The sequence below is a fragment of the Microcaecilia unicolor genome, chromosome 9, assembly GCF_901765095.1.
Source record: "Microcaecilia unicolor chromosome 9, aMicUni1.1, whole genome shotgun sequence".
Lineage (NCBI taxonomy): Eukaryota > Metazoa > Chordata > Amphibia > Gymnophiona > Siphonopidae > Microcaecilia > Microcaecilia unicolor.
The window spans coordinates 139,667,880-139,687,641 of record NC_044039.1 but is presented as its reverse complement, the minus strand read 5'-3'; the positions used below and the strand labels follow the sequence as shown (position 1 = coordinate 139,687,641).

General features: G+C 43.6%; 1 protein-coding gene across 1 annotated transcript in view; it reads left to right on the top strand.

Annotated features, from left to right (window-relative positions):
• Window positions 1-19,762, top strand: part of UBR1 (ubiquitin protein ligase E3 component n-recognin 1) — a 718,041-nt gene that overhangs the window by 394,142 nt on the left and 304,137 nt on the right. The window contains exon 23 of the mRNA XM_030215524.1: window positions 8,900-9,002. Coding sequence (XP_030071384.1) covers window positions 8,900-9,002 — 103 coding nt within the window. The remainder of the gene's footprint in view (window positions 1-8,899; window positions 9,003-19,762) is intronic.

Sequence of the window (19,762 nt, the reverse complement as noted above, 5' to 3'; positions counted from 1 at the left end):
CAGTAGGAATTGTAACATCATCAATGACAAATTTGACAGGAATATCATCTGAAGAATAAGTAGATGATAAAATTTGAGTTTTGTCTATATTCAATTTAAGATTCCCTCACATCATGCATTAACTGATTTAAGACAAAAGTACAGAATTGTCTATACTGAGCAAGAATTGAATGTAGTCTGTGGAAAGCCTAAATTATAAATTCATGCAAAAATTAAGCAAGCAACATAGTCGGATCAAAAAATATTTAAAAGTATTGGAAATAAGCTGGACCTCTTGAGAAACTTCAAAACTCCAGTTAGATAATCCATTTCACTTGACCTGTCAAGTTCCTTCACGATTGAAAATTTCCTATCTGACAAAAAAGATCGAAACTATTCTAAAATAAGGCCAGTCAGACCAGTTGATTGCAGATGATTAATTAGAATTCTGTGATCAGCTATGTCAAAGGCTGATGAATTATCAAAAGCAACCAAAAGAAACCATTGACCTTTTTCAAATCCTGAACGCACCATATCCAAAAGTGAAATTGAAAGGGTTTCAGTGTCATATTTTGGCTTAAAACCAAACTTATTATCCTAAATATTATTGGTCTCCAAAAATGTAATAACTAATCCTATTCTATTTTCTCAGTTGTTTTGGTCACAAAGAAGATGAAGATATAGGCCTATAATTACATATTGCATTTACATCCAAACTATTGTTCTTCAATAGTAGTTCAATCCTTGACTTCTTTAGTGCAGCTGGTAATAATCCCTCTTGAAATGATTTATTAATAATGCAACTAAATGAATTATTAGTAACTGAAGCATACAGTAAGAGTTCTTTACACAACCCAAAGCATATTTAACAAGTGGGCCATTCACTTCAGAAAAACTTGACCATTTCCTATATTCTTTCAATGAACAAGGAGGTTCCTCTTTCTATATCAAAGTCCCTTACTCTTTTTTTTCTACTTCAACAGCGAAGCCTAAAGCAAAATCTTGACAAGTTAAAGTTACCTCTGAATGTTGAAAAGAAATAGGTTTAGATGTTAATGATAGACTACTGCAAATAGCTCTTGAGATTCAGACGGAGCAGATTCAATAACTTTATTACAATAAGTTCTTTTTGCCTACAAACTGGTGGCTTTATAAGAACTAGCTTTAAGATTATACTGTTTCAGAGAAACCGTTGAAGGGTACTTCCTCCATTCCCTTTCATATTTCCTAAGTTTAAGTTATTTCAGATCATTAGTAACCTATGGTACCTTATGTGATCAGATCTGTTGCTGATTTTTTTAGGGGCGTGACAGAGTAAGAGCATTGGCGAAGTTATATTGCATTTTATTTGTTTGGTCTTATCTGTGCTTTTAATTTGTTTTTATGATTATGTATGCCATTTTGTTACCCACCTTGGTTAAGGGAGGCTATAAATGAATAAGCTAGGGTTCCATAATTAACTTGTTAATAATGCAATTAACACATTCATTGTTTAGTGTGAAAAAAATTTGATACAATTCTGGGGGCTAACCTTAACTCCTTTCATTGGCTGCCTCTCTGTATTCCAAGCCTCATTCTGGTACTCCAGTAGCCTTTCAGAGGGAATGTCAAGTTAGAGAATGACACGGGGACAACGTTTTTCTCTGTCCCTGTCCCATCCCCACAGGCTCTGTCTCCATCCCCGCCCCGTCCTTACAGATTCTGTCCCTGTCCCTGCTGGTTCTGTCCTCATCTGAAGAACCTCAAACACTTATGATTTTATATTAAAATCTTTTTATTAAACTATGAAAAGGAACAATATGCTGTGCAACTGTTGTTTATAAATCACAAGTAGAAAACAATAATAACGAGCAACCCTCTACCCTTCCGACCCTGTACCCTTCCAACCCCAACAATGGCTGACTTCTAATACCCCAAGGAACCCTAATCCACTCTGTTAAAATGTCCAGGTGTACAAAATGCAACCCATTCTGTATGCCCTAGTGGGGGAGAAATATGCCCTATGAAGCACTGTTATGAATTTTTAATCTGTGGATGAATAATGAGTCATCAACAACCTCAGGATCCAGTCTAGCTCTCCTGTCTTCTGCAGTCCTTCCTGCAATAGAAAATGTCTTCTCAGAAGATGTTCTGGTAGCAGGGTTGTACAGGGTCCCCCATGCAAATTTTGCCAGTTGTGGCTAGCACTTTTGCCTGTTCTTTCCAAAAAATGAAAACATCATCACCTGCATCACTCGAACATAAATAACTGTCCAATTCATTAACAACCTTAGAAGTATAGAATGACATGGGGACAGAACTACTGCTGCTTCTGACCCCTCCTTCAGAGCTGCTGCTGCCTCTGACCCCCCCCCCCCCCCCCAAAAAAAAAATAAAAATAAAAGCTGCTGTTGCCTCTGACCCTATTCTGCTGGTGTTGCTGGGACCCCCCTGAAAGCAGGTATCACTGCTGGGACTGCCTCAGAACCACCGGTAAGAGTTGGAAAATCATCAGATGCAATCAGCTGCGCAGTTTACTCTCTGTCCCTCACTGAAATCGTACTGCAAGAAGAGGAAAGAGTGACTGCATATTGGGCTGCTTCCTCCTCCTGTATCTACCTGGAGCTGACTGCTCATGTGAACTGCAGAGGCCTTTGTACAGCCCTGTGGTTCACGTGAGCAGTTGGCTCTAGGCAGGGACAGGGGACGGAAGCATCCAAATATTTAGCATTCACTCTCTCCTCCTCTTGAAGTGCGATTTCAGCTGGGGAGAAGGAGAGAGTGAACAGTACAGCTGCTACCTGTGGTTGTGAATAACAGGGGACTGCTCAAGGTGAGGTGATTGTGTGTCATGGAGGGGGGGGGGGGGGGGGGGCTTTTCAAAATGTTTGTGTGCCATGGGAGTTGGGTGGCTGTGCAAAGCAAAGTGATTGTGTGCCATGTGTCACCCATCAAGTAGTTGATATCACTTCTGACATCATGCTTCAAAAAGGGAAATTACTAGTTTCTGGCAGTGATGTGCAATGGTATCTTAAGGGATTAAGGGGGAGATACACAAAGCTTACTATGCATGCAAAGTTTGCTTTAGACCAGTTGTAGTTGGTCTAAAGCAAACATTATTTAGCATCTAATGCACAAAGGGGTTCTGCGTCCCTTTTACCGTTCGCCATAGTAACTACCAATAACCCTATACAACTGTATTACAAAAGCTCATCAGTATTAAAATGAGCATTCCATGCAATGCACAGAAAGGAGCACCTACCTTTAACATACTGATTTTTCCGGCAGGTCTAGAGCTGTCCCTGTTATTCAACAGTTTTTTTAAAAAGGGGGGAGATAGAGGGAACTTATGTAATGAATATAGCAATTCCTTGTGTGAAGGAAACTAATGCATGAAGAAGCCACATCCAAAAGATGCAAAATATTTTTTTAAATAAATCGGGATAAGCTATTTAGCTGAAAGCTCAGGCTGTCATATTGTCCCATTATCCTCTATAGACCGATCACAGCCAGTTAGAAAATTTGTTTCCTTCAATTCCTCTGTACTGCCCCTCGTTCTGGCCCTTTGTGAGAAAACAGCTTCCTGTCTTTATAAATGAGCACATAAGACTTTACTGGGTACATAAGGTCTTTTTCACTTTATAGCAATTCCACACCAGCCTACTGGCAGAGCGTGCATCGATTCCTGGGCATGCACAAAACATGGACTCTTACCTAGCATGTGCTAGGAGCTTTCCCTCACAGGATTTTCATGCATCTCATTTGAATGCGATTCCCTTTATGTATCGGTCACTCTTTACAAATCGGTAAGTTCACCCTTGGCTGCCATATTGATGACCTGTGAGCATCAGCCCCTGAATTACTAAACTTTCAGACACAAAATGGAAAAGAGTCTTAGTAAATGAGTTTGTAAAGGAGCTGGGATTCTCCCCCCCCCCCCCCCTCCAACCCCATGCACACTCGAATTTTACTGTGGACAATGTTAGGTGGGGTGGAGAGGTAACCTAAGAAGTTTCAGCTGTCGGCTGCTTTGTTTTGGGGCTGGCTCCCTAGATTCAGTGAAAATCTTAAGGCTTGACTTAGGTGCTACTTTATTGAATATTACCTAGGGCCCAATACTTAGAAGCAAACGTGGGCGCCAGAGGCCATTAGCACTGGACTAGCGCTGACATCGGTGCACCATGCTCAGAGGCTCATACCGCGGGGAATAACAAGCTCGCCCCAGATCAGCGCAAGTAGCATGCTAATGAAGGCGAAAGCATGCGAATGGGTCACTTCCTATTCTCCCCCCCCCTCCCCCCAATGCTTAAACAACAGCACACTTCAGAAGGGTGCCCTTACTGCAGTAAACCCTACACCAGCTCGGAGCTGGCATTAGGGTGTCTGGAGATGCGCTTGAATTTCGGATGTTCTTGTTTAGTGTCCTGTTGCCTCCTGTCCTTTTGGTGGTGTTTGTATCCCTGAGCCCCGAAGCCTTCTCTGTTCCTTCCTGCACATCACCTGTGGTTTTGCAATTGGTTCTTGCAAACAGTGGAGTCTAAGGAGGGGGGGGGGGTGCCCATAGGGAGAGAGGAATGAGGGAGATTTCTTTCCTTTTTGGGGGGGGGGGGGTTGCTCTTGCTGCATCATTGTTGCTGTTAAATTTTAAACTACCATGGAGTCGGCATCCGGTATGCTTGAAGCAGTGTAAATGAAAGGGCATGAAAGTTCAGACTGAAACAGTTCCTACAGAGAGCCCAGGGTAGGAATGAACTACCTCTTATTTTTTTATCTCTTCCTTCTTCCTAAAATGGGTCTGTTGAGTGGCGAACCACATGCACCTTCACACAGGTCTTGTGTACAAGTGATGAGCATGCCCGCCCACCAACTTTACTTACCAATGCTCAGTGCTAACAGCGTGCTTAAAATTTCCATACCATTAGCACTGAGCATTGGGGAGCTCTTTTTCAGCAGTGTAACTGTGGTATTTTCCGGTACTGTTTTGTATAGCACCAGAGTTTTGAGCATCTGCACCCAAGTGGAGGAGTAGCCTCGTGGTTAGAGTACCAGGCTGACAACCAGCAAAGCCAGGTTCAAGTCTTGCAAGTCATTTAACTTTACATTGCCTCAAGTACAAAATTAGATTCTTACAGCTAATACTGAGAAACACGCCAGCTAAATCCAAAAATATATATTTATGAAAGCCACTTTTTGGCACTTAATTGGTACACATCTCTATGCACAAACTTATAGAATTGCCTTTTGCATACCTGAAGGAATTGTGTTAAGGTAACTGGAATCAACGTTGTTTGTGGAACATTTATGAACAATAAAAAAAATGTAAGCAACTATGTGTACATGCTAAATTTATTTCAACTTTCTTTTTTATTTTTATTTTTTTACATTTGGCTCATGTAATTAATCGCACAATTAAAATTTTTAATCAGTGTACAGCCTTAGAATAAACATAAACATACTACCTTTTCCACAGTCTTGGATATAGGGTGATGATTGGCTGGAGTCAGAGGATCTAGGGTACTCCCCCCTCCCCCCTCAACAATGGTAGAACAGCACTTTTCCATCACTTTGGAAGATGTCCTTCAGAGAGGCAAAAGTTTGGCCCAGAATTGAACATGTCAGGCCCAGTTCAGGTTTTGTAAAGTAGAAATGATGGAATAGGATCCAAAAGAGAAAGCTGATTACAGTCTAGCACATTAGTGAGAAAGAGGGCTGAGATTATATTGAAATAGACCATGTGACAGAGATCAATGAGGTAGACTGTGAAGAGGAATCTCTAGTGACTTGCAAGGGTAAAATTACTCCTGGGGGAATTCTGTGCAACTGCAGGGGTCCTGCAGTTCACACAAGCAATCAGGTTTATGCTGACAGAGGAATAGAAATTGATCATTCCAAGATAAGGAGACTGGAGAAGTAACAGTCACTGTTCCCTCTAAGCTGATTGGGAGTCCACCTACGGTCCAGCCAGTAGGAAGTGCTGTTTCATTATCACATTTTCAATAGTGAGGCACAGGTAAACTCTGCAAGACTCCTGGGAACCTGCTTGCCCCTAGTGATTAAACACAGTATTGAAACACCTAACCCCTTCCCCCCCCCCCCCCCTCCCACTGGCAGCATTGCAGTTGGAGGACTCCCACTCAGCTTAGAGGGAACAGTGGTAATTCATGTTTGAGACCAAGTGAAATAAGTCGACCCTCCCCCATGTCTACTAAAAGGATGTTTATAGAGCTACCTATGGAAGTACACCTTCACCAGGTTTAAGCTGGATTTCTGAGAGAACTAGAAAAGAAACCCCCATAGTCCAAAATTAGATCAAAGACTAAGTAGAAGAACTTTTCATTTTGAGGGCTAACATTAAGTGTAGTGAATGAGATAGGAGCCGAAGAATCAAGCAGTAGAAGGTGTTTAGGAGAACTGGGAGCAGGTTGTTGAAATCCATCAATGGATTTTACCTGGTACAGCCACCTCCCCTTACCTAAGGGAAAATGTAATCTTCCATTGAGAATGGGAATAGTTGAGTAATCCATCAGCAAATGTACAACAAAACAAAGTAGAAAAACAGCACAAAGAACGCAAGTGGATAGGTCTTATACAGGGGCATAACTGCCCCATGGAGCATGAAAGGAGTATGTCTTACCCCTTGATTGCACTGCTTTCACATGTGCCATCATGGTGCAACACTTCTGTAGGGTTAAGTTTAAATGGTGTGTTTCTGCCGATGTCACTCTGAGTGGGGCTGAGAATGGAAGCCTGGATCTTCAGGATTGGTACAGGGAATGCAACCTTGACTCTGGATGGGGTAGGGGATAGGGGGAAAGAGGATTTGAGCAGGGGGCTAAGTTTCCTTGGATTTGAATGCTTTGGGAGAGAGTTTGAATGCTAGCTTGGAGGTGAAAGTCTGCAGTAGTATTGTGTAGTCTAGTGAGCTGAGAATATATGCCTGGGGTGGGGGCCTAGTTGTGATGAATGGGTGTGGGTTATTGAGGGTTAAAGGGTGCACTTAGGGTTAATTGCCTAAGTGCACCCAGTAATCACAGAAAAAGAGACAATCTCTAGCAGTCTGCATGAATAGTAGAGCTGGTCCAAGGAAAACGAAGTGTGGCATACAAGCTAATTTATTAATATTAAAATACCCAGCACATTTGTATTTCAGCCACCACCTCCATCAGAGATACAGCAATATTGTGACTCTCAAAGGCTAATGCACAGTCACACTATAATGGCAGGTAAGCCTGAATAAAGCACTCAGTTTGCAAGAACATTTCAGAGTTTAGACAGATTGAAGTGCAGAACGCTGTCACTAAACTAGTTTCACTGTTGTGCAGTCACATTGAGAATTTTTATATTAATAAATTAAAATTTACACCATACTCCATTTGCTGTTTTTTCTTTGGTCCAGTTCAGCTTCCATTCCCCAAAAAAGATGATTCCTCTTATTTAAAGATGCTGCTTCATCTGTGAAAAGAGCATCATAGGTGGCTGCTGCTGAAAAACGTCACCATATTAGAATCAGCCTCTGATGTGTCGGGGAATAAGAGGAGGGGAGTGGCAATTCTGTTCCATATGGTGGTTTACCCTGAGATTTTGGGAGTGAAATGAGATCATCTGGGGAGATGGGTTTTCTGACAGGGCTGTTGAAGTCCTGAAGTTTAGTAGTATTTATGCACCCAGTGACAACCATAGAGAGTTCTTTGAGGGAATTAAGTTAGTGATAGAGTTTGCTATGGGAAGTATCATGCTGGGAAGGGATTTTAATATCTGTGTGCACCCTAACATTGATTTTACAGGGAGAAATGGTAGGGAAGATGGTGGTGGTGGTGGGTTGTCCTCTTAAACAAAGAAACGAATGATTTGAGCCTAGGTTATCATTTATTTAGATTTGATAAAACTGTCTTTTTGGCAATGCAAGTAAAGGTAGTGTACAAATATAAAAATAAAATCAGGAAAAAAAGCAAAATAAAAATAACAAGAAAGCTATCATACAAGAAATTCAATCAAACACCAATGCAAAAATCAGATTTCATCTAAACCAAGTTCTGGTAAAGTAAGTCAAATTGTCCAACCTAAGCCCCTGAAAAGCAATACAAAAAATGCACAGAGGTAGAATGAGAAGTATTCCCATAATTAATTAGAATTAATTTACATATTTGAGAATCGAGTTCTATGGGGGATTGTAATAACAGCAAAACTTCGAATTGTCTGATGGTCAGATTAAACCTCGTGTTGGGTGGGTGGGTCTGAAGAGAGGGACCAAGGGGAAAAAAGCCTTGAAAGGTTGGGTTCAATAGTCTGCTTATAGAATAGCGCTTAGGGTGCTTAGACATATAAGTGCTAATTTAACCCACATTTACACATGCAAGGTGTGCATAAATCTGTAGGTGCCTTTTTATAGAATTTCCCTATTAGATTAAAAGTTATACTTTCTGCATGGTAAGAAATTTAATCAGAAGCATTATATGGCCAGCATTGTATTTTGGATTCTAAGTGCTTTTGAATATCAGCTTTATAATTTTCTGTTTAGAGAGTCTGAGATGTTAGGAAAGTCTATATCACTCCTTATATATTTTCTTCATTGCAGTTTTCCTTATATAATTCTGTACTGAGGATAATGTTTAATACTTTTTTCCTATTTCTGTCTGCTTTTGCCATATTTTTGCAAGTAACAAAATGCTAAGTTTATTTAAGTATTTTATGTGGTTTGAATGTAAATTATTAACCCCCTCCGTTTTACAAAACCGCACGGCCCATTCACTTTGAATGGGCTTTGTCAGCATTACGCACCGGCAACCGGTAGCATGGCTTTGTAAAATAGAGGTTGGGGGGGGGGGGGGGTTAAGTTTGGTGATTATATAATCATATCAAATTATATTGTACGGTATTTCAGAAGCATGAGGGTGTAATTTCAGAATTGTTCAAAATCCATATCTTGTTTCGGGTTGTTTAGGAAGCCAGGTGTGTCTGGCCATGGAGTTTATGAGCTGAAGGAGCAATACCAGAAGCAATTTAATATGTTCTTTTATCACTATTCGAAGACACAGCACAGCAAGGTAGGAGATGGTGAGATATTGAGAACAATGCTACTTCTATAAAGTAGAGACCAAGACTTCTCAGTGCTACAAGAAAGCTGCATATGTATGACCTAAGCCAGGGCTTGCACTTTTCCTGCTTTTATAGGAGAAGGGCACCTTATTGAAAGGCAGCTGGTTGGTGGGGAGCAAGACTCCCTAAATGCAGAAGAAGTCCATGAAAATCCAGGCATGCAGTGTAAAAAAAATTCCACAAAGCTGCTGAACTGCCACAGACACTCTGCTCGTGAGAACTTGAGACCACTGATGGCTTTATCTTTTAAAGCAGTGGTGTAGCCAGACCTGACATTTTGGGTGGGCCCAGAGCTAATATGGGTGGGCACTAGGTGTGAGTAGTGTTTCTTGGGATACTCCTTAATAATGCCTGACAGGCAGATGATCAAAAGCAAACGCCAGCGCTAGAGGATGTTAGCGCCATACTAGCGCCGACGCCTGCTACCACCCCATGATCAGAGCCCTCGAGCACATGAAACAACGCGCTCGAGGGCTCTTTGCGCAAGTAGCATGCTAATGCATGCTAAACAGGGCTTAGTATGTTCATCGCCAGTGATCAGTGATCAGCGCGCCAAAATTTGGGTCGCTGGCCGCGGCAAACCCTACACCAGCTCCGAGCTGGCGTTAGGGTTTGCGGATCATTGGGGAGGCCCCGTTCCCCCCCCCAAAGCAAACCTGCCAACAGGGGGCTGGAGGTCCGGTGGACCTCCAGTTCCTCCCCCCCCCCCCCCCAGGTTCAGGGAGGACTGGAGATCCGGTGGGTCTCCAGCTCCCCCAAACCCCAGAAAATGGTCCATGGTGGTCTAGTGGCCGCCGGCCAAACCCCCCCCTCCCAGCGAGCGATGGGGGGGAGGGCTGGAGGTCCGGCAGACCTCCCGCCCACCCCAACTCCCCCCTCCAGCATTGTCTGCCGAATCCCTGGTGGTCCAGTGGCAAAAAGAACACCCTCCCGACCCCCCTACCTTAGTTGGAGGAGGGAGGTAGCCTGCCTCCCTCCTCTTCCTTGGGTTGACGCTGCCGCAAAATGGCGGCACCCAGCCCCTCCCAGTGCATCCTGGGATGCGCTGGGCGGGGCTGTAGACCTTAAGCAGTCATTTCTACAAGTCACACAAGGAAAAGGAAAGCATCTTAAACACTACAGTGAGCACTAGAACATCAATTCACCTATTGTAAAACGAAACCAGACAGAATAGTACAGATCGTCGATCCTGCACAGTCAATGCCAACTGAAAGCCATGTCTTTTTCACAAACACAGATACACCCTAATTCACTATAGAATAAGTAATCACAAACTTTCTATTTAGACAAAAATTAAACTGAACCCCCAAGATGCCAGACTCTGCATACAATGCAACACCACAGAAACAGAAAATGTCCCCTAGTACTGTGCAAAATATAAAGACAGCAGATGTAAATTTGAAAAAAACTATCAAATTCCAATCACCACTTTACAAATTAACAAATAGAAATAAAACAAATACAGAAAATAAAATAATACCATTTTATTGGACTAATACATTTAGCTTTCAGAGGCCAAAACCTCCTTCCTCAGTTCAATACAGTATAGTGCTGTTACAGTGTCCTATCCTGACCTGAGGAAGGGGGTTTTGTTCTCCGAAAGTTAGTCAAAATGTATTAAAATGAGTCCAATAAAAAGATTACCTTATTTACATGCTCTATTTATAAACATTAACACATCTACAATACTACTTTATCCTAAAGCAAAAAATAAAAATATATATTTTATTTACAGTTGTCTCTGGTTTCTGCTTTCCTCATCTTCTTTTCACTGTCTTCCTTCCATCCAGCATCTATCTTCGCTCTCTCTCTCTGCCATCCAGTGTCCGCCCTCTCTGCCGTACCTTCCATCCATTGTCTGCCCTTTCTCTCTGCCCCTTCAATCCACCATTTGCTCTCCCTCTCCCATCCATCCAGGGTCAGCCCTCCCTCTCGCTGCCCCTTCTTTTCGGCCCCCAGTTCCAGCCCCATTATCCCACCTGCCCCCTAGTTCCAGCCCCAGCCCACATCTCCCACCTGCCCCTCCTTTTCAGTCCCCATTTCAGCCCCAACCACTTCTTCTTGTCCCCTTTTCATCCCCCAGTCACCAGTTTCAACCCCAGCACTTTTCTCCCACCAGTCCCGCTTCAGCCTCAGCCACTTCTCCCTGTCCCCTTTTCAGCCCCCCCCCCCCTGTTCCAGTACTACTACTGTAACTACAAATCATTTCTATAGCCCCCTTATCCCACCTACCCTCCTTTTCAGCCCCCAGTTTGTCCCCTTCATCCACATGCCTTGCATTAGAGCCCCCCCCCAACCAGTCCCTGTCCCCTTCTCCCATCTGAGCCCCCCCCAGACCCAGTCCCCTTCTGCCATCTGAGCCTCCCCAGACCCAGTCCCCTTCTCCCATCTGAGCACCCCCCAGACCTAGTCCCCTTCTCACATCTGAGCCCCCCCACCCAGTCCCCATCCCCACCTCCCGTCTGAGCCCCCCTCCCCGACCCAGTCCCCACCTCCCATCTGAGCCCCTCTCCCCGACCCAGGCCCCACCTGCCTACCAGCTCCATCAACGGACAGACGGCCCTCTTCTCCTGCCACCCAGCCTTAAAAAAAAAATCTGTGAGGCGCCTCGCGTCTGCTCTGCTGTAAAGGAAGCAAATCTTGTCGGCCCTTCCCTCACTGTGTCCTGCCCTCTGATGTAACTTCCTATTTCTGCGAGGGCGGGACACAGTGCGGGAAGGGCCGAGTCGATTTGCTTCCTTTACAACAGAGCAGACCTGAGTCGCTTCATAGTTTTTTGGTTTTTTTTTTAAGGCTGGGTGCCAGGTGGCAGGAGAAGAGGGTCATCTGTCTATCGACGGAGCTGGTAGGCAGGTGGGCTGGTAGGCAGCAGTGGCGTAGCTGTGTTGTGCCACGGGGGCCTGGGCCCCCGTAGATTTCTCCCTAGACCCCCCTGCCAACGACCCTCTCTACCCCCCCCCCTCCTGCTGCCAACCCTCCGTCGCCGTTGGCTACCTTTGCTGGCAGGGGACCCCAACCCATGCCAGACGAGGTCCTCTTCTTCCGGCGCAAGGCTTCGTTCTGTTTCCGTGAGTCTGACGTCCTGGTGTTGATCATCTACACAGCTTAGAGAGCATTTCTTAAAAATTGCTCTTACTGCTCTGTTTCTTATTTCTTAGTTCCTGATTAAGTAACCACCTGGCTATATGACCATGGTGCTTCATCTCCAAGCCTGCTTTGTTTTTCAGGCCCAGCTTTCGTAGTCTTTTGTTTAATACACATATTAATGAAAACATATTTATCCATTGTAGTACTTTGAAACTGCATTTTTAAAATTCACTGTGGGAAACACTTTCTTTTAATAAGAATTCTTGCAATGTTTTGTCAGTTGAGCATTATGATTGCTTTGTTTATTGACCCATTAATGATGCTGCCAGTCAGTTTCGCAAAGTTGTTTTTGTTTTTTTAGCTTTTGCAACATACTTTACTTATATGTCAGTAGCATATACTCAAGACAATTCCCATTTGTTAAGAAAAAGAAAAATAAGCAGCAGAATTTGTCTGCATACAGTAACTATGAATTTTGATCAATATAAATAGTATTGCAGGACATCAAATTTTCAGCATTTCAGCTTACAGAAGAAAACATTAACCAAAAGCCATGCAATATAGCATCCAACAACCTATAAAACAAGCTCCCTACCTACCTACCTGCTTAATTTAAGCCAGTTACATTCTATGTGCATTGGAGTCCCAATTATTCATCTTTGTTTCCACACAAAGGGCCTCCATGCTGTCTTAAGCTCACCTCAGTATTGTTTTTATTTATTTATTTGCATTTAAATTATAACAATCAAAGATTAATCTTTGAGAAGGAAATTTAGAAACAAACGTGAAAAGCAGTAATATAAATCAAATAGTCTACAATTGGAGGATCAAGAATTCTCAAGTCATAGGAAGCTGACATTTCAAGAAATAAAAAGAAGATAAGAATCATCAGTCATACTGTTAACATACTGATCTGAAATACAATAGCTAGAACTAAAATAGTAACATCATTCCCTTCAAGAAAAAACCTTAACCAAGAATGTTCATAAAAAACATAATAAGTATTAGAAAATTGACAATACATTTTTCAAAGGAACCTTAACTGAAAAGTTGCTACTAAGGAAACTGTGGCTTGCCTTAATTCAAGAATTCTTTTTCTCCTCATCTGTGCCCATTTAGAAACATCCAGAAACAACTGAATCTTAGCACCCAGAAAGTTAGTGTTGCTACTAGCTTGATAATATAGCCTTTAGTATGGATTCCTTATTTTGATGAAAGACAAAGATAATGAACAAAGTACTTCTTCCTCAAACTTCTTCTGCTGATGACTCCATACTAACTAATTCATCTAAAGGTAGAACAGCTCTTACAAGCTGTGTCAGATAGATTTTTTGCATAGGGAAGTACTGCATTTTTGGGATATCACAGCACTGATCTGAAAAAAAAAAGTAGATGTCGTTAGGACTTGCCAATTTGGATTGTGGCAAATTTAAGAAACCTCAGATTCAGAGAGCTATTAAAGTTCTCAATCTTGCTCAACAACAGTCCTCTATCTTGATTAAATCCAGTGTAAGAAGCTTTTAAATCTTCGAAGGAAGGCTTAAAATTAATGTACCTCGCTGACATATTTAAAGAAGGAGATTGTAACTTACTACGAAAGCAATTCACTTGGCATCGCATCTGTATTCTTGTACTGATTTGGTACTCAGGTCGTGAGCTCAGTGCCTGTGTTGTGTATCTGTTTATCAGTTCTTTGGGACAGTGCTGTTGAGAGCTGCAGAAATTTGTGCCTGGGTGACTCCCCATTCCCTTTTCGATGACCATGTCATGACGTAGAGGAGTTGCCTTGGTGCTGTCATGGATAAACCAGTCAAGGAGGTGCAGCTGCTTGTGCAGCACCAGACGTTTGGCAAGCTAAAATGGACTTAGCAGAGGTGAGGGCCACTGAGAGGAAATAAGGAAAACCAAGGAAGTCCTGAAGAGAGACATTCACGGTGACCAGAACTCTGAAAGAAGTACAGTCGTGAAGCAAAGGTATCACGCCAGCTCCCAACACTTGAGCCACGCCAAATGGACCCAGAACACAGAAGGTGGCTCAACCCGCATCCAAGGACGAGCACCAGCTCCACTGCCATGACAGGCACTCACCCCGCACTCCCTGCCATTGAGTACAGCACACCTGGCTCCAACCCAAGGAGGCATCTACCCGGCATCTGGAAGTCAAGTAGCAGCTCCTCCCACACCAAGAAAGGCCCATCTGAACACCGAGGAACTGGGGCATCATCCTGCCTCATGCCGTTCTTGCTGAGTCCATGTAGCTGGAATGAGCCAAGATCACAGCCAAAAGACGAAGTGCCAGCCCCCCCATGGCGAGGGACACCCCATCTGCTCTCCCTGCCACCAGCCACACAACACAGGACAGGGCTAAGGAACAAGGAAGTCTTAACACCCTCAACATTGGTGAGACGAAGGGTACCTCTTCCCACACTGGAATACTACTACTACTACTACTTAACATTTCTAAAGCGCTACTAGGGTTATGCAGCGATGTACAGTTTAACATAGAAGGACAGTCCTTGCTCAAGGAGCTTACAATCTAAAGGACAAATGTACAGTCAGTCAAATAGGGGCAGTCAAATTGGGCAGTCTAGATTTCCTGAATAGAGGTATAAAGGTTAGGTGCTGAAGGTGACATTGAAGAGGTGGGCTTTGAGCAACGATTTGAAGATGGGCAGGGAGGGGGCTTGGCGTAAGGGCTCAGGAAGTTTATTCCAAGCTTAGGGTGAGGCGAGGCAGAAAGGGCGGAGCCTGGAGTTGGCAGTGGTGGAGAAGGGTACTGAGAGGAGGGATTTGTCCTGTGAGCAGAGGATTCGGGTGGGAACGTAAGGGAAGATGAGGGTAGAGAGGTAATGAGGGGCTGCAGACTGAGTGCATTTGTAGGTTAGAAGGAGGAGCTTGAACTGTATGCGGTACCTGATCGGAAGCCAGTGAAGTTACTTGAGGAGAGGGGTGATATGAGCATAACGGTCCAGGCGGAATATAAGATGTGCAGCAGAGTTCTGAACGGATTGAAGGGGGACGGATTGAAGGGGGGATAGATGGTTAAGTGGGAGGCCAGTGAGGAATAGGTTACAGTAGTCAAGGCGAGAGGTAATGAGAGAGTGGATGAGAGTTCGGGTGGTGTGCTCAGAGAGGAAAGGGCGAATTTTGCTAATGTTAAAGAGAAAGAAGCGACAGGTCTTGGCTATCTGCTGGATATGCGCAGAGAAGGAGAGGGAGGAGTCGAAGATAACTCAGAGGTTGCGGGCAGATGAGATGGGGAGGGTGAGGGTGTTATCGACTGAGATAGAGAGTGGAGGAAGAGGAGAAGTGGGTTTTGGTGGAAAGACGATAAGCTCGGTCTTGGCCATGTTCAGTTTCAGGTGGCGGTTGGACATCCAAGCAGCAATGTCGGATAAGCAGGCCAATACTTTGGCCTGGGTTTCCGCAGTGATGTCTGGTGTGGAGCATTAAAGCTGGGTGTCATCAGCATAAAGATGATATTGGAAACCATGAGATGAGATCAGCGAGCCCAGGGAAGAGATGTAGATTGAAAAAAGAAGGGGTCCAAGGACAGATCCCTGGGGAACTCCAACAGAGAGCGGGATGGGGGTGGAGGAAGATCCATGAGAATGTACTCTGAAGGTACGGTGGGAGAGATAAGAGGAGAACCAGGAGAGGACAGAGCCCTGGAACCCAAATGAGGACAGTGTGGCAAGAAGTAAATCATGATTGACAGTGTCAAAAGCGGCAGATAGGTCGAGGAGGATGAGGATGGAGTAGTGACCTTTGGATTTGGCAAGGAACAGGTCATTACAGACTTTAGTGAGTGCCGTTTCTGTCGAGTGTAGAGGGCAAAAACCGGATTGAAGCGGATCGAGGATGGCATGAGAGGAGAGAAAATCAAGGCAGCGACTGTGAACGGCGCATTTGAGTATCTTGGAGAGGAAGGGTAGGAGGGAGATGGGGCGGTAGTTGGAGGGACAGGTAGGGTCTAGTGATGTTATTTTGAGGAGTGGTGTGACTACGGCATGCTTGAAGGTGTTGGGGACAGTTGCAGTGGAGAGAGAGAGATTGAGGATATGGCAGATGGGGGGGGGGGGTAACAGTAGAAGAGATGGTGTTAAGTAAGTTGGTGGGGATGGGATCAGAGGAACAAGTTGTGCATTTCGAGGAGGAAAGAAGGTGGGCGGTTTCCTCTTCGGTGATATCAGGAAAAGAGGAGAAGGAGGCCTGGGTTGGTTGGTTGAGGGAGTGGGTTGAAGGGTGAAGAGGAGGAGGTGGCTTGGTAGTGAACTCAAGGTTGATCTTCTGCACCTTGTCACGGAAGTAGTCAGCCAGTGATTGAGGAGAGGGGGGGGGCGGAGGGCACTTTGAGGAGGGAGTTAAGGGTGGCGAAGAGACGACGAGGGTTGGAGCTGAGAGAATTAGTCAATTGGATGTAATAGTCCTGTTTGGCAAGGAATAGGGTGGACTGGAAAGAGGATAGCATAAAATAAATAAATATAAACCCACACCTCCCAAGCACATGCCCACCATAAAGCAAAAGACCAGGACAACACCGGCACCCCTCACCCAAAAGAAGAAAGTTCGATTGCCATTAAATAAACAACAAGCAAAAATTGAAAATAAACGAATATATAAATAAATAATCAAAATTTTAAAAAACACATCTACAGTCAGATGCAATAAATAAAGGAAAAATTGGCACAACAATCAACCCAAAGGCACGGAGCAAGATACAAAATGTCCCCCATAAAACCAAGACTGCATCAAACCTGAAAACCTCCTGAGCTATTCACAATAGGAAGCCCATCCAAATACCAGCCTACCTGCATTAAGAAATAACACAAAATGATGGAAACCCCCTCTCTTAAGCTACTGCTTCTATTAATGCTACTTTTCTTCCTAGTCTCCAAATCCCTGTCACTATCTCATGGAGAAGGTCACAAGATCCCAATTTTCTCATCCACCTCAAATGTCACCTGAAAGACATCCAAGTTCACATGCTGCCTACAACCATGACCCCCATGAGTCGCCTGAACCACGCAGAACAAAAACAGGGATCAACAAAATCCACAGACTAGAGAACCGCCAGTTAATAAAAATTCACTGCAAAAACCCAACTGCGGAACAACCCCTGATGATTCCGAAAGGCTACATCAATGCTAGATCAGTGGTGAACAAAGCAGAAATCATAAGAGAGTGGCTAAAAGAGGACAAACTAGGTGCTCTGTTCATTACAGAAACCTGGCTTTGTTCTAGAGAAGACCCGATCCTATATGAACTCTGCCCCCCCCAAGGGTATAAAATCACACACTTGACAAGAGACAAAAAGAAGGGAGAGGTCCTAGCCATCCTATACAGATCCCTTTTCTAGCTAGAACTGATCTGTACTCTCTACTCTCCCCACCCCCCACTTGGAAATATTTGCTTGCACCATACACGACAGCACCCTACAAAGTCAATTATGTTGCCTCATATTCTATCGAGCCCTGGCAAGTGGTCAGACTCAGTCAGAGTTTATGGACTTCATCTCAAACATATGTGTCAACCACTTGAACATGCTACTACTCAGAGACCTAAACCTACACGCAGATGACCTCAATGATAATGATGTCAGCGACAGCTTAACCTTCATACAACAATGGGACTTCCACCCCCCAACTGCAACCAAAACCCATGTAAAAGGGCATGTGCTTGATCTGCTCACATACAGACTCATGGAAGCACACAACTTCAAGCTAGAGAATGTGAACTGGGAGGAAGTGATTTGTTCGGACCACTTCAAACTATCTTTCCCTCTCAACTAGACAGAAAACACACCTCGACATTCAACAGCAACCAGATTATACGACACTCCAGGGAACCTGCTTGCCCCTAGTGATTGAAAGCACAGTATTGAAACACCACCCCCCACTGGCAGCATTGCAGTTGGAGGACTCCCACTCAACTTAAGAGGGAGCAGTGGTAACAGTAATTAATTCATGTTTGAGACCAAGTGAAATACTGTTTATAGTGCTGCCTATAGGAAATACACCTTCACTAGGTTTAAGCCAGATTTCTGAAAGAAATAGAGAAACCTCATAGTCCAAAATTAGATCAAAGTCTATAGTAGAGGAACTTTTCATTTGAGGTAAGATAGATAAGCTGTACTGAGCTGTACAATGACCAATGGTCTTCAAACTCAGATTCAGTCAACTTTCTGTTTGAATGGTAGAACAGGTCTCAGACCGTATTGGATGAAATAGCACAGCTAAGGATGAAAACAACTTCAAGACCGAAGACTACACCATGGTTTAATAATGAACTTGGGGCACTAAAAAGATCCTGCAGAAAACCAGAATGAAGATGGCAGAAAAACAAAACAGCATGGAGAAGGACGATAAAGATATACAAGCCTATAATAAGACAATACTAATTCCAATACTACAAACAGCAGATTGGACCAGACCATAGCAACATCAGAAAACTATATGGGCTGGTTAATGCTTCTTTACACACCTGACCACTGACTGCAGGAAATGACAACCCACATAGCAAGATACTTCAAAAACAAAATAATAATCCTAAGAAAAGATCTCAAGAATGGCGAAACAGCAATGGAGCCCTACATTGAGGAATTAAATGGCCACAGTGAAGCCATCATGGCGGATACTGTGGTCCTTGTTCAACACACCCCAACTGGAGGAGATCCATCACATGACAACCAGATTCTCTACAGCCTATTGCTCGATTGACATCTGCCATAATTATATAATGAAAGAAGCCCAACCTGTTTCTTCGAACAACTCACAGCCTACATGACAACGATGCTATTCAAAGGGTCATTACCCTACAGAAAAAGAAAACATAATACTAACCCCTATCCCAAAATACACAAAGATCAGCAGAGGCGACGTCAAAAACTATAGACCAATAGCATCAATCCCTCTCATGGCTAATGTCATGGAAGGAATGGTTGCCAAATAACTAATGGAATATCTGTGCAAATTCTCCTTACTCCATGACTCACAATATGGCTTCAGACCACAGTTCAGCACAGAGACTGCCCTAACAATTCGTAATAGCCAAATTCGGAAAGCAAATAAGCCTAGGCAAAAAGATCTTACTGGTGCTATTTGACATGTCCTCAGCTTTAAACATGGTAGACCACCCCATCTTACTAAGACTACTAGAGGAAATTGGAATTGGTGAAGTAGTTCACAGATATTTGAGGGATTTCTCACATCTAGATCATACCAAGTGAAAATGAACAACACAACCTCACCAACCTGGAAAACAATCGGTGGAGTCCTACACGGGTCCCCCATCTCACCCACTCTATTCAACATGATTCCACTAGCAAAAACACTAGCGAAATAAGGACTTCACCCATTCTTCTATGCCAGCAATATAACCATAAACATCTCTGTCGAACAAGACCTAACCAAAATTGCAAATCTTGTTAAAACAAGGCTAAATACGATGAAGTCCTGGGCTTCTGCCTTCAAACTAAAACTAAACAGAGAAAAGACACAACGTATTGTAATAACATCACCATACTTCGATACCACATAACCCAGCATCACCATAAAGGGAGCTTCATACCCCAACTCGGAACACCTTAAGGTCCTAGGAATCATACTAGACTGAAAACTGT